Source organism: Phycodurus eques, chromosome 1, assembly GCF_024500275.1.
Source record: "Phycodurus eques isolate BA_2022a chromosome 1, UOR_Pequ_1.1, whole genome shotgun sequence".
NCBI lineage: Eukaryota > Metazoa > Chordata > Actinopteri > Syngnathiformes > Syngnathidae > Phycodurus > Phycodurus eques.
In genome coordinates, this window is record NC_084525.1 from 33,461,847 (window position 1) to 33,477,887 (window position 16,041).

The following is a 16,041-nucleotide window of genomic DNA, read 5'->3' on the forward strand; positions in this document are numbered from 1 at the left end:
ATGTGAGCAGTAGGCACAGTCCGGAAAATAAAAGGTTATTTATGTGCACTTAGTTCAGATTTTATTCTCCAGCATGAAATTACAATTCAATATTGGTGTGCTTGCAGGGCTGAACATGATATAGGCTGGACAAAAAAAAAAAAAAAGTCACCTGAGCTGACCTGAATGGGGTACAGCTGAGCCAAGAATGTTTCTCAGAATACAAGTAGAGCTCAGTTAACATCAACATTACCGCATTAAAACATTTTCTCAGATTTGAAAAGCATACACATATACGCCCAAAAAAAACAACTCTTAAATGTACATACAAAGTAAATACTGCGCATGTGTAAAAACACTCCTTTGTTAATGCAGTCAAGTGAAGCAACTTGCTGCCTGCAGGCATAGTGTGTTAATGTGTATCAACGCTGATAACAAAACAACCACAGAGGACATCAAGCAGGGTGGATCAGGATGAGGACCATCTTCATGCTTCTGCTGGTAGGCATCAATTTAAACTCTCCGGTTTTATAGTGTAACATTTACCTCTCAAAAGTCACATTTTGTTTCATTGTTGTGTATTTGTTCAGAATGCCGTTCTTGCAATGCCACATTATTGTGTGCAATCCTTGACCAAAATTGACAAATAGACAATTTACAATTTATATCACATAGAACTATTCTGAACTATTTTATTGAAGAGGTAATCTTGTGAAGTTTGTTTTGATGCTCAAAAATCTAATTGAATTTAAATTAAGGTAATCATATAAATCTGATTTCCTGCATGTGGGCTACGTACGGTACATGTGTGCTTTACAAGGTACATTTCAATTAAAACTAATTAATTAAAATATAAAATATGATTCCTAAACTTAATGTTTCACTTAAACAATTTAGAATAGAGTAACTTCAACCTTCATCATGGAGGAATTATATATACGACCCCTTTCAACTACAAAATAATAGTCAAAATAACTGTTCTGTTAATAAATAAAAACAATAAAATGTTTGCTCAACCTTTAATGACAAGTGACAGATGTATATGGGGAAGTGGAGAGGAAGGATTAGTAGGATTAGTTATTTTGCATACAAAACACATTTCACTTTTTAGCAATAACTTCCATAGAATTTATTGCTGTGATCAGAAAAATGTAAAAACAATAAAGAGTTCTCACCTTGATCGCTGATGACTGATACAAAACATGTAGAGGGAAATTACTGCTTGTGTTTTAGAGGCAAGTCTTAGGTACATTAAAAAAAAAAAAAAAAAAAAAAACTCAAAGCTCTCTTAGCAGCGTTCATTCCATTTTTAGCATGAATGATAACTTACTGTAGGACAGTCGTATCTCTTTCCTATATTGCAACATATTAAAAATTGTGTTCTATGGTCTTCATCAAATGTCTCCTTTGTCAACACCACTAGCATACTTGGCTAGGTTTACTTGCCCTAACCTTAACCAGATAGCTTATTAATTATACTTACCGCTTTGGACTTACCTGTCCTAATCTTAACCACTGGGGACCGTATTTATTCCTGTCGTACATTATTTGCCCTAACCATAACCAGATTGCTTCTTACTGATATTGACGGCCTCAGACTTAGCTGTCATAACCTTAACCACTTAGGACCGTATTTATGCTTGTCGTAGCATACGTTACGATTTACTTGCTCTAACCTTAACCAGATCGTTCATTGATTATACTGACAGTCTTATATTTACCTTTGGGTTAGGGTTAGTGGTGAGTGGGTAGGACAAGTGAGGAGTTTTAATCTGTTCACTGAGATGAAGTCGCACAAGTAAAGTTGCTCAAGATTTACAGCAGTCTTGTGTGACAGCGGTTCAACCTCTGAAGTGTTTTGTGACTTCAGAGGTGTATTTTTCCAGAAAGTTTTGTTCGAATTCCCTATTGCACAAACTCAGGGTCACTTATCTTTAGAGGTTCCCCCTGGTATAGAATTTCTCCCGATTTATTGTTTCATTTCATCTTCAACTCTACGAGACATTAAAAATGGAATTTTCTTTTTTCTGTGACAAAAACAATGGCTAAGTAGTTATTGATGATTCAATAAATTATAAACAGCTATTACTACTGAATGAATCCCTTAGCTATGAATTAATTCAACACAATTTGCATGTGTCAAGTACACTAAGTTTGGAGTGGCCAAAGTCCAGACTCAAGTCTAATTGAGATGCTGCGGTATGACCTTAAACAGGCAGTTCATGTAAAACCCTCAAATATAACAATTCTGTAAAGAAGAGTGGGCCGCATTTACTAAAAATAAAAAAACAAAACAAAACAGTTATTAGGTTCAGGCAGGCAATACATTTTTCACATAGGCCCAGATAGGTTTAGATTCCCCCCAAGATAAATAAAATCCCCATTTACAAACTGCCTTTAAGATTCACTTGGGTTGTATTTGTGAGATATTAACATGGGTTTGATGATTACAGTGTGATAAATAATTTGAAATTAGGAAGAGGGAAATACATTTTCATACCACTATTTTATTTTTAATTTTAACACTTTATTGTTACAACCGCTAAAGACACTTCTTTATCTATGTCTTTCGGATAAAGAGAACAAAGGGTATAAAAATTCAGGTGTAGGAAATATTTCGAAGGTAAAAAATGTTTGAGCTTTGGCTGAGGTCAGTGGGATGAGTTGTCTTGTTTCTATTGTTTCTGTAGGCTTTAGTCACATCGACAGCGGCCTCTCGGAGAGGACACAACATCCAGCTTGCCAAGCGGGTAACTTTTCATTTTAGAATCCTCCTGTAAAAAACAACGTTTTGCATGAAATATAAACTGAAAAATATTTGGTATTCATCTTCAATGTGTGTTCAACAGGAAATTTTGCTGCGTTCCAAAAGAAGGTGGGTTTTGACGACAATTGAATTAGTTGAGGAAGACCCAGGGCCTTACCCCAAACACATATCTCAGGTGAAAACAATATTTTGTGAACAAAACTACGTCAGTATAGTCAAATCCTGCAGCAACAGTTCAACTATATTTCTTTTCTTTTGCTTTTTTTGTTAAAAGATTTTTAATGATAAGACATATCAACACAATAATCACAATTACGTAATGAGAGGAATGGGCGTGGATGAGGAGCCACTGGGCGTCTTCTCTCTTGACAAACGAAGCGGAAAGGTCTATGCCCATAAAGCCATCGACAGAGAGAAGCACAGCTTCTTCCACGTGAGCTCAAATTGCATCAGAAATGTACTTAACTATCTTCTTACAAGCACCACAATTATTTATCCACAGATCAAGTTTGACATTTTGGACAGACAAACGGGCAGAGCAATAGACAAAGAATTAGCATTTGATGTAGACATAAAAGACATCAATGACAATGCGCCAAAATTTCTCCATCCACAAGTGAGCGTTGATGTCATGGAGAACACAGTGGAGGGTGAGTTTCTGCCTTCAGTCGTTGAACATAACAGATGAATTGTATAATATGGATTTTATTCATCTACTGTTTATATGTGTGTGACCCTTTAAATCCCACACCAAGGCTACTTACCAGTTAGGGTAGAGGTCACTGACCCTGATCAACAGAACACCCCAAACTCGACAGTTACCCTGAGTGTGATATCCCAGTCCCCACAAGTTCCTGAATTTGACATACACCAGATTGATTCCCGAATGGCTCAGCTTACTTTTAAAGGGTGTTTTGACTACAATGTAAGTGTCACCGACTTTCTCCACCTATGGTTGCATGTGAAGACGCTCACAAAGAGTGACTCGTCCAAGCGACATCAATAATAAGGTCTTATTATTCGTTATAATATGCATATTTCAGAAAGTTAAGAAGTATGAAATAATTCTTCAAGCGAAAGATCATGGAAAACCCTCCCTTTCATCCACGGCTGTTGTTACTCTCAATATTATTGACACCAACAGTCATCCACCAATGTTCGAAGCGAGGACGGTAAGGATGTTTGTCAACAAGATTGCTAATTAAGTCACTAGTCGTGCGAGTGCATGATGCTAAAGATGAAAATGTTCCTCCGCTTCAGTATCATGGTGAAATTCCAGAAATGGTCACAAGGGAAAATGTTTTAAGACTTGTAGTAGAGGACAAAGATACTCCAAAAACCCCTGGCTGGCGAGCCAAATACTTCATCATCAAAGGAAATGAAGAAAACAACTACAAAATCGAAACTGACCCTGACACTAATGAGGGTATTCTGAGTGTCATCAAGGTAAATCTTTTTTTCCCCCAACACCTCACATTTCTTCATTCAACAGCGCCTGCACCAGATCTGACTTTGTAATTGTGTGTCCTCTAGGGGAAAGACTTTGAGAAATCAGCTCTAACAAACCTGCAAATTGGGGTAGAGAATGAGGAGCCCCTATTTGTGTGCAAAGATGCAGCACCCTTGAACAAAGGTGCACCCCTAACTGATTCAATTAATGTCACAATGAAAGTGATAGATGTTAATGACCCACCTCAGTTTGAGAAGGATTCGGCTGACATCTACGAGAAGGAAGAGGACGAGCCAGGAAAGTTGCTATACACTCCAAAAGTTCATGATGTTGATTCGGACAGATCCAAAATTAGGTTTGTTTTTACATTCAGCATGCCTTATGAGATCATAAATTATTTTTGAAAAACATATCTTGGTGGGTAACAAAATCTCAATAAACAAGGGCAAATCTGTAAACTTAATAAGGACATCCAATTAATGCAAAAATGAAAAGGTATAAGCTTGAGGGGGTACAACACAAGCCAAGAAAGACACCATTGCACTTAAGAACAAATCTGTTTTACAGTGATAATTTGCATTATTTAAACCTAGATTTAGCGCAGACACATTTTTAGCGTTTCCCTCTACAAAGCAGGATCGGGGGTTTGGGCTTTTTAATGCTCATTGTCATTACTGATATATTGTTTCAATATATTGTATGCAATTCAGGTGAATACTGTTTTTTTCTAGGTTTGTCTTGTTAGATGATCCCGCCGATTGGGTGACCATTGATAAAAGAACAGGACAAATCAGAACCACTAAGAAGATGGACAGAGAGTCACCCTTTGTTCATGATGATGTTTACAAAATACTGATTGCTGCAATAGATGATGGTATGAAGGAAATACAAGCTACTATTATTTGGTCTGTAGTAAAAACAATGAAACAAGTGCCACTTTCTTTGCTGTGGTTACCAAGGTGTGCCTCCAGCCACGAGCACAGGCAGCATATTGGTTCACCTTCTGGATATCAATGACAACAAGCCAAAGCTGAGCAATAATAGTGTCACAATGTGTGGAAACAAGGTCATGCTTGCTGCAAAGGATCTGGACTTGCATCCTTACAGCGGACCCTTCACCATCACACTAAAGAGTGACGATGCAACCCGAGTGCAGCGATGGAAATTGGACCCTACCACAGGTAAACATATGTTTTTTGTGTCGTTTGTTTGTTTGTTTTTTAAAGAAGTGATATTGTTCCAATGGACAAACCACCACATACTTCTCTTTACATGCTGCAACAGGTGAGGAAGTTGGGCTAGTTAGTCTGAAGACACTTGCTTACGGCAATTACTCAGTGCCCCTCATGATTGAAGACCAACAGGGCATAATTGGAGAGGATATTGTAGTTGTAACTGTGTGTGACTGTGAAGGAGGAGACGTGTGTCGCTATAAACACCCGCTCTCAACAAGTCTGGGACCAGCTGCCATTGGACTTATCTTTGCATCACTGCTCTTATTTTTGTGTGAGTATTGTCATATTCTGCTACTCTGTGCTAAAAAGTAAAGTAGAAATAAATACATTAATAGAAAAAAAAAAAATCATTTATACTGGTAGTTGAGGACACTACAGTTGTCAAGAGCATTACACAGCTGCAGGTCATTCAGAATGCTACAGTTTGGGTTCTAACCAGAACAAAGAGGTCAGAGCATATGACTCCAATTCTAAAGTCTTAACACTGGCTGCCAGTCAGCTTTAGAATAGATTTGAAAGTTCTGGTACTTGTCTATAAATCACTAAATGGTTTAGGTCCTGAATACATGAAATATATGCTAATGGAATATAAACCCAGCAGGGGTCTGAGATCGAAAAAAAAGAAGATACAATTATTAGGTTCACTGACTGGAAATAATTAGTTACCCCCAATGAGATAAATTGAAATAGCGTTCCAGCCCATCCCCCAAAATATAAAGACTTTTGAATTTAACTTAAAGAAAAGACTGTTTTATGAAGGTAATTAAGACTAAAGTTACATTAACAGACACTGTAGTATTTGTGTAATATGTGCCTTTAAGGGGCATGGTCTAGTGAGTGAGCATTTACAATGCAGTTAGTTCAGGTTTAGCGCCTGCGCCATGCTACTTGTGAGTGTTTTCATTTTCAATAAATGTGCCGAAATTGCATTGATAAGTGTCTGGCTCGAAAGTCAAGGTACCACTGTATTGTTTGTGTACCCCCCCCCCCCACAGACATACTGTACACTTTATAAGACGAACCTCTCTCCCCTTCAACCAATCAGTCTGTGAGGGATGGGGATAAAACCAGCCATTCGTGTTAAATTAAAAAATCCATTCATCCATTTTCTAAGATGCTTATCCTGTTCAGGGTTGCAGAAATACTTAAAACTAGCAAGACAATTCCGTGCCTTTTTGTAGGAAAGGTTTGGAAAAGGTATATATATCTATATATATATAGATATATATATCTATATATATACAGTGATCCCTCATTTTTCACGGTTAATGGGGACCAGAACCCCCCGCGAAAGGTGAAAAACCGCAAAGTAGGATTTGCCCCCTAGGATTTTTCGAGTATGTGTATGTGGGTACCAGAATGTTTAAAATATGTAAACAGTATTTATACTTTACATATTTGAGACAGCATCATGGTGCACGACTGGTTAGAGCGTCTGCCTCACAGTTCTGAGGTCCGGGTTTCAATATCCGGCCCCGCCTGTGTGGAGTTTGCATGTTCTCCCCGTGCCTGTGTGGGTTTTCTCCGGGCACTCCGGTTTTCTCCCACATCCCAAAAACAAGCGTGGTAGGTTGATTGACGACTCTAAATTGCTCGTAGGTGTGAATGTAAGTCTGAATGGTTGTTTGTCTCTATGTGCCCTGCGATTGGCTGGCAACAAGTTCAGGGTATACCCCGCCTCCTGCCGATGATAGCTGGGATAGGCTCCAGCACGCCCGCGACCCTAGTGAGGAGAAGCGGCTCAGAAAATGGATGGATGGATGGAAGTTGTGGAAATGATGGAATTTTCAATATGCCACTCAGCAGTGTTAGTACTCCCTCATTAAGAAAATTTCTGATTATAGAACTGCATACGGTCTCATTTGTAAGCCATTAACCACACCCATCCAGGGTTGACTTGAGGGTCATTGCTGAATACCATGTTCTTGTAATCCATTAAATACAGACTGTTTGTCTTTTGGGTTTGCAGTAATCTTATTCATCTTGATATGTGAGTGTGGAAAACAGTTTCAGCACTTGTCCGTGGTACAACAAGATGAGGGTCACCAGACCTTAATCAAGTACAACCAGGAAGGAGGTGGAGCCGAATGCAAGGTGTGTTGGCTTTGCTGTGTATACACAAATTGCAGCATACGGTTACAAAGGAAATTATCTATTACAGTAGTGTTAGCTTCTCAGTCATCCAGGTCATTGTAATCTGCAAAATCTGAATCGGGCAAATGACTGGGCTCTCCTTACACCTTTAGTCCATAAGGCTTCTTCACTTCATGCATGGCCCAATATAAGATGGCAGCATCTTCACCTTCAGAGTCAATGTTTCATTTGCATCTAAAATAAAAAGGGACATTTCTTTGAGGACAACAATGTCCAAATTCTGAACAGAGACGACCGCAGGTTTGAGAGCAGTGACAGAAACCAAATATGTCGAATTAGAAAGGTCTTCTTGAAACAGAGGAGGAGTTTCATGTCATCGCCTGATGTCCGCTTACAACAATATCCAAAAGATTATCTCACACCATTGATAAGGAGGACACTAACAGGCTGTTTGGCACCTGGTAAACGACTAATAATGAGGAAAAGTGGTCATTCATCAGCCACATCTGGCAACAACAACAACACCAATGTGACCACCCCTAAGAGACACACCTACCAGAGACATAAATAGGGGAACACCCGAGATTTAGAACTAAAGAAGCCTTTTGGTTGAAAGGTAAAAATTCTTCAACAGCCAAGAAGAGTCCAGTTAGCTCGATTCAACTTTTGCCGACAGCTATTACATTTTATTTTCTGCGAACGCATACCTGTGTGTGGCAATTAGTAATTCATTTTATGATGCACTTCTGCTAGACTGAGCCGATGTTGCTGCTGACGTGTAAAAAGGATTTAGCTATGGCTGTGACAAACGGACGAAAGCAGGGAACTATGCAGGTATTCTCTCAACTCAGTCTATTGCAATACTCCTCTCTCTAGTGTAGTATCTCAGCCACCATTTCCATATCTTGAGGTAGGCTTGGTGGCTACACAATTCTGTTTCATACTGTGGTGAATTATGATCTCAGCTCCCTCAGTTATATTATGTTGGCAATCATAAAAATGTAATCTGAATTTTCCTCACATACAAAACATTTCTGCATGAAAATTTAAATTAATCTGTTTAACAAAAAAGGCATACAAAGCTGAATAAAATCATTACAACCATCCATCCATTTTCTGAGCCGCTTCTCCTCAGTAGGGTCGCGGGCGTGCTGGAGCCTATCCCAGCTGTCATCGGGCAGGAGGCGGGGTGCACCCTGAACTGGTTGCCAGCCAATCGCAGGGCACATAGAAACAAACAAACATTTGCACTCACAGTCATGCCTACGGGCAATTTAGAGTCTCCAATTAATGCATGTTTTTGGGATGTGGGAGGAAACCTGGAGTGCCCGGAGAAAACCCACGCAGGCACGGGGAGAACAAGCAAACTCCACACAGGCGGGGCTGGGGATTGAACCTGGGTCCTCAGAAATGTGAGGCTGACGGTCTAACCAGTCGGCCACCGTGCCACCCTCACTCCAACCACTCATTCTCAAATATTGGCCACATGCAATCACTCTCCTATATAAAATACATGTGTCATTGGTCAATACTTAGTTGCATTGATAAATTGCACTCTTCACCCAGATATCTAATATGGCTCCTGTAATGACTGAAGACTTAGACACTTATAAACTCAGACTATTTGCTGTCATTGTACAAGAAAGTACATAAAACAGATTTAGAGTAGCGGTAGAAGAAAATTACACTTAATGTACAAATAATATTGTCCTAATTTTAATCCATTTTCCAAACAAATTAACTCTGACATGACGTCATTGGGCCAGCAATATCATTGTGAGTCTTTTCGTGGCAACAAGTGGCACAATGTAGTAAGTATTAACAGCCAACAACTTCTCTGAGCATTTTTGCTCTATTGGGTAAGCATTTGGAAGAAAAGGTTTGATTACAATCTCATTTGGGGGTATTTTAATAGACTGTTGAAATGAAAAGTCTACACACCCCAGAAGCCACATTTGTAATATAAAATAATAATTGTTAGCCCAAACCTTTTCCACCATTAATGTGGTCTATAACCTGTTCAACTCAATAAAAAATTTTTTTTTAAAAAGTAAATCTTTTCGTGACGGGAAAGTAAACTTGGTTGCACAAGTGTTAACACACTCTCATAACTTCGATGTGGCTGAGTTTAAAATTAACTGGTCGCATTCAAACTCGAGTTAAATGGGAGTCAGCACTTAAAGTGCCTGTGATTAACACCAAACAAAGGTTAAGTGGCTCTAATGGGCTTTTCTTGTCATCTTTTTTTAAGATTGAACGTTTTGTGCTATCACTGACTGCCATTTCAAACTGTTCCAACTTGTCTAAGAGCCCAGGTCCAGCTGAAGAAAAACATGCTTCACCGTAAGTGTAGCTTTCTTTTAGTGATGGTTTTGCGTTTGTGCCAAGCATACTTTTTCAAACTGTGGCCATAAAAATGTTCAGCCTTGGTTTCATCAAACCAAAACACATTTTCTCACGTGTAAGAGCTTTTGTGATGGTCCTCTGAAACCAAGGTTGAACTTTAATGCCGTAATTCTAAAAGGAGGGTTTGGTGAAAACACTGTGCTCATCACCCAAACAAATACCATACCTTCAGAGAAGCATGGTGGTGGTAGCATCATGCTTTGGGGCTGTTTTTCTTCAGATGAACTTGGGGCCTTCTGAAGGCAGGGTTGGCACTGGATCATGAAAATTTTTAGCCAACGTGGCTAAACAGGATAAAAATCTCCTAGCCACGCTTGTGTGTACAACATCACAACATCACGTGTTTATGTGGCTAAACCTTTAGCCACACTTAGCCAGTCCTCGTCACTGGGAAGCTGATAAGATTTTTTAGAAGAAGAAAAAGAATCACCTTTTATTGTCATGAACATGCATGCATGCACGCATGCACATGAAATTTGTTCTCTGCATTTAAGCCATGACAGTGAACACATTCACATATTTGTGGAACACACTGAAGCAGGGGGCAGCTGAAACGCCCAGGGAGCATTTTGGGGTATTAGTGTTTTGCTCAAGGACACCACAGCCGTGAGTCCGGGGGAGGGTGGCGGATGGTCCAGTTGGGGTCTTGAATCTGGGTCTCCCACGGTGGCAGGCGACAGAGAATTGACTTCGTTGGCAGCATTGTTAAAAATAAAATTGGATGTAGGTGTGAATGTGAGTGTGAATGGTTGTTTGTTTCCATGTGCCCTGCGATTGGCTGGCGACCGGTTCAGGGTGTACACCGCCTCCCGCCCGGAGATAGGACCTGTTAGCCATGGGTGACCCTGCCAGGGGCATAAAGCCACAGACAACCTAGCTCCTAGGATCATTGGGACACACAAACCCCTCCACCACGATAAGGTGACAGCTCAAGGAGGGGTAATTGTGAGGGTTTTTTTTTCATTTTTTATTTAAACAAATATTTTTAGCATTTAGCATGCATTTTTTTGTGAGAGGTTTATCTTCAGTATTATTCACTAAACACAAGAAATTAATTATTCTACTGTATGACCAACATAAGACTCGATACAGCCAACAAATAAACAACTCTTTTCTGTATCCCATGCCATGCCATGTTATGATGAATATATATGAATAACAAATCTTTATTTTACTTTTGAATTGTAAAAAGAAAATCCATCAAATTCACTTACTGATTTAACTTCATCCCTTGTAAATGTGTAATACTTCATAATGTCGCTCTTGCCAGTAGCAGTAGCACTGATATCAGTGTCAGCCAAGTATAGAGATAAAGTGGAGAGTCACCCAAGAATGCTTTTCATCACCAAGAAGTGAGTATAAAAGTGGTTGAAATGGTAAACTATGGTCAATGTTGATTGTTCTTATTAATTGCAGTCAAGGTTTTGAGAAGATTCACTTGTTATTTAATAATCCTCAAGAATGATCCTGCGGACTTTATATTGGTCAGGAAATAGGCTAATTCTTTTCAAATTCAAACTTTTTAGTTGAAGATATACATAAATATTCTAAATCTTTGGTGATAAACATTAGTAAGGTAACTTAAGATGTCAGATCATTGTCACCGATTCCATACGCAGGACAAAGTTGTCTCAATTACAAAACAAATTTTTGTCAAAATGGAACTTAAAGTACAACACAGTACAGTACAGTTAATGATATTGGGAAGACATGACTATGTTTGCTGTGGGGTCCCAAATGACTAGCTACGACCCAGAGGGATTAGCGCCTGTTGCATTGTTGAATAAGGCAGCTACCTAGCTGCTAGAACTAATGTGAAGGGCACATTGACCATCGACGCTTCAAACGTGTATGTTGCACTAATATGCTTTAATAAGGTGCCAAGTGGCATCAGGTCTTATCTTCGCCGATGCGCCGCTCCCCACAGCTGGGAAAACACGTGAGCTTGTCTGCTTAGCCAGCAGCCGCTGGACCGTGGCTTTCCCGTCTGCACTCGGTGACGAATTTAAGCATTTTACGAAGCGCGGGGGAAACTAAACCACTAACACCGTTCACATACAGCAGAATGAGAGCGCTCACCTTACCTTCCATCACAAAGGGCTTTTGACAAAAGGCGATTTTTGTTTCACCAGCATGGCTAATGTGGGCAAAATTTGTGTCTCTGCATCCTGTTTCAGTTAGCCGTAGGCAAGATAGCGAATGAGCAACCCAAACACTTTGAAGGAAATAACGCTTCTAAAATAGCAGGCAGTGTTAGCACAAGGATACTAGAATATCTAAAAACCAATTTGGGGATAATCATAAGTACTTTAAATGGCATCAGGTATGTGCTGACCCCCATTTACCATGGGTTTTAATGTGATTGGTTAATTCTGAACACATCCACATCCTATGTATAACAGGGTGGGGGTATGAGGGTGTGTACACTTGTATAAACACATTATTTCAGTCGTTTATTTGGACTTCTCCATTCGAAAATATTTTTTTTCATTTAAAATTTTATAAAAATTGCAATACACAGGTTAGGGACCACATTAATGGTGGAAAAAAATTTAAAATGCTTTACACGTCAATTCTTTTCAATTTGGCATTTAAACAGGAGTGTGTAGACCATAGGAATACATGTATGCATGTGACGTGATACCTAGCTAACAATTGGGTGCCCTGGAATAGGAATCAATGTCAGATGACAGTCAGAGATAGAATATACCCCCACTTTGTGACAGAACTATAGAAAATCCAATTTAGAGAAGGGGACTTGTAACACATCAGACACACATTTCCAGACAAGGTAAAACCAGGTCAGTGAAGACTGAACAACTGAATTACCTTGAATTCCCTTTATTTCAGCACTCTCCATTGTCTGTAAACAAAAACCTGCACCAGGTAAGTGTGACTAACAATAATTTCAAGTGTCTTGGGTATATTAAAAAAAAAAAGGGGCAACAACAACAACAAAAAATAAAATCATGATTGGATTGTGACTTTAGGAGTGTTTAGAAATCGTAAGCAATATCTGATTTCCTCCTCTTTTTGTTTTTAAAACTATGAAAAGTCTGCTTCTTTTACACAGCTACTACATATGATATGCTGCATACTAAAATTCTAAATCTACTTCTATGACTAGGGAGGCTCATTGAAGTATCAGCGGGCAAGCAGCTTGGTGTCCAACCACAACATTTCAGATCACCTCAACAGAGTAAGAGAGATGTTTTGCATCGCATCGCTACAGATACACAAAATAAATGAGGACCACAGTAAATATGGCAAACCTTTATTTCAATCTGTGCACCCACAGAGACTCAACATGATTGACGGAAACCCTTTGGCTCACCCAGAATACCAACCATATGAGTACATCTACGAGGGAGAGGAAAGCAGATGTCAGTCATTGGATGAACTGTCTTTCAGCATCTGTGGAGAGGATTTTCAGTTTTTGAATGATTTGGGACCAAAGTTTAAGCCCTTTGGGAGCATCTGCAACCAGATAATGAAGGAAAAAGGCATACAAATTTAAAAAGGACAACACTGGCCAATTACTGCATTTGTTCAAAGCAATTACCGTCAGCTTGGTCTAATCTCAAAGCATATTTTGTAATTTCTTTCATAACAAGTAATTTACAAAAATGGTAAGTAATTATTTCAGGAAGTATAGTAGCTATATTTTGCTATGAAAACACTGCATTTGCCATAACTTCTCCATAAAGTTATTGGGTTTGTTTGTTAAGGTTATTTGCTCACACTTTGCTTTGAGGCAGAAAAAAATATTCATTTAAAAAAAGCATTTACAAAATTGTAAAACTACTTACCAAAGAATTATTTTTTTTTTCCCAGATTTATTTGTACAGATTTATATTGGATTCTCCTGAAAACAGGTTGAATTGTTTGCCTTTTTATTTTAATCGGGGTACCTGTCACTTTGCATTATTTCTAGCTTGGGAGTTTGATTTCTTAGCGCAGTATTATTTTAAAACGTGTAATTTTTTAATAAAGGCCCATTTTATAATTGTGGAAAGCACTTGCCACACCTATTGGTTATGTTGTGTGTTTACAGTTACTCAGCATGCTACAGTTTATCACAATATAAAAAGCGCATTTTTTATTTGTGCTAATTCCTTTTGACACTGGCATGCAACAAGCCCAGCCAAAGGATTATGATATGAATTGCAGAATAGGGTGAGGTCTTAGAAGATGCACAGCTTCCATCATGAGCACAGCCATGCGAGAAGGAGAAAAAGTAGAGTTGGGGTTATCTCATCTCACTCCAATAACAAAATTAATTCAGTGCAACTGACCCAAATCCTGAGTGGTTTCAAAAAATAACATCAGCAGTTGTCTGTCAATGGTGTAGGTGTAAAAGATACATGTCAGAATGATGTCTATGTAATGCCTTTTGGCTATGTGTTGTAACAAGACATTTGAAGAGATTTTTCTGACGAATCCTTGTTTAAACTATATGGATAATGTCGCCAACAACTTGTATTTTTGATAAAAAATAATCAAGAATGTTTATTACATTTACTTAACTTTATATTGACACATTTCCTGGACTTTTTCGTTGTGACAAAGCACGTGAGATTCTTTGGAAGGTAAATAAACAATGACTTATTAACTAATCATTGAACGGTTAATGAACTGCCCTGATGAATTTTTTTTTTTTTTTTTTACATATTATGTTGGGCAACATTCAAACCAACCTTAAAAAGTAATCCTTTTAATGGAAAACTCTGCCATAATAATTATTAGTTACAACAGTTAGTTTTAGGTGAATCCTGAAAGCTACATATCCCTATCTTTTTGTGAGTAGTGCATGTTGTTTTAGGTCGCAGATTTTTTTTTTTTTTTACGTAATTAGTGATATCATGAGCAGCTATGGCCACAAAATATCCTGGAAGTATTCAAAATTTAACAATATAATACATATGCAAGGATCTCATTTGATGTGCGTCCTGCGTCTCAGACGCACAAAAATTAACAGGGACGCATAATGTACAATCAATCTGGGTCTTTGGACGCATAGCTTAGTACTGTGGCGTGGTGCTGGAAATCCGGCGTATGATTTTTTTCGGGGGGACAAGACAGGACTAGAGTGCGACTAATTTCGTCAGATATGTGCCCAAATTTCTAAATGCCAAACAAAACAAAAAAAGTTAATAGTTTTGGGGAAAATATATTGTCCTAAAAAATTGCTATTATAACAGGCCTAAACATACAACCCCAATTCCAATGAAGTTGGGACTGTTGTGCTAAATGTAAATAAAAACAGAATACAATGATTTGCAAATCATGTTCAACCTATATTTAATTGAATACACAACAAAGACAAGATATTTCATGTTCAAACTGATAAACCTTATTGTTTTTAGCAAATAATCATTAACTTAGAATTTTATGGCTGCAACACGTTCCAAAAAAGCTGGGACAGGTGGCAAAAAAGACTGAGAAAGTTGAGGAATGCTCATCAAACACCTGTTTGGAACATCACACAGGTGAACAGGCTAATTGGAAACAGGTGGCTGGATTGGGTATAAAAGGAGCTTCCCTGAATTGCATTCACAAGCAAAGATGGGGCGAGGTTCACCTCTTTGTGAACAAGTGCGTGAGAAAATAGTCGAACAGTTTAAGTACAATGTTCTTCATCGTACAATTGCAAGGAATTTAGGGATTTCATCATCTACGGTCCATAATATTATCAAAAAGTTCAGAGAATCTGGAGAAATCAAATAAGCAAGGCGAAAACCAACATTGAATGCCCGTGACCTTCGATCCCTCAGGCGGCACTGCAACAAAAACCGACATCATTGTGTAAAGGATATCACCACATGGTCTCAGGAACACTTAAAAAAAAAAACAATGTCAGTAAATACAGTTTGTCAGTTACAACTGTAAGTGGAACTTGAAACTCTACTATGCAAAGCAAAAGCCATTTATCAACAACACCCAGAAACGCCTGCCAGCTTCTCTGGGCCCGAGCTCATCTAAGATGGACTGATGCAAAGTGGAAAAGTGTTCTGTGGTCCGACGAATCCACATTTCAAATTGTTTTTGGAAATTGTGGACGTCGTGTCCTCCGGGCCAAAGAGGAAAAGAACCATCCGGACTGTTACAGA

The 16,041-nt window shown here is 38.7% G+C and overlaps 1 protein-coding gene across 1 annotated transcript; it reads left to right on the forward strand.

Moving 5' to 3' along the window:
* Positions 1 to 453: 453 nt before the first annotated feature.
* LOC133409320 (cadherin-like protein 26) lies at positions 454 to 14,490 on the forward strand. Its single transcript, XM_061689165.1, has 18 exons — positions 454 to 480; positions 2,670 to 2,729; positions 2,829 to 2,921; positions 3,021 to 3,179; positions 3,249 to 3,396; positions 3,502 to 3,671; positions 3,790 to 3,918; positions 4,007 to 4,192; positions 4,280 to 4,551; positions 4,928 to 5,070; positions 5,156 to 5,377; positions 5,481 to 5,702; positions 7,401 to 7,525; positions 8,279 to 8,359; positions 9,092 to 9,160; positions 12,782 to 12,817; positions 13,059 to 13,130; positions 13,230 to 14,490. The coding sequence occupies exons 1-18, from the start codon at positions 454 to 456 to the stop codon at positions 13,446 to 13,448; spliced, it is 2,433 nt and encodes an 810-aa protein (XP_061545149.1). The 3' UTR covers positions 13,449 to 14,490.
* The last annotated feature ends 1,551 nt before the right edge of the window (positions 14,491 to 16,041 follow it).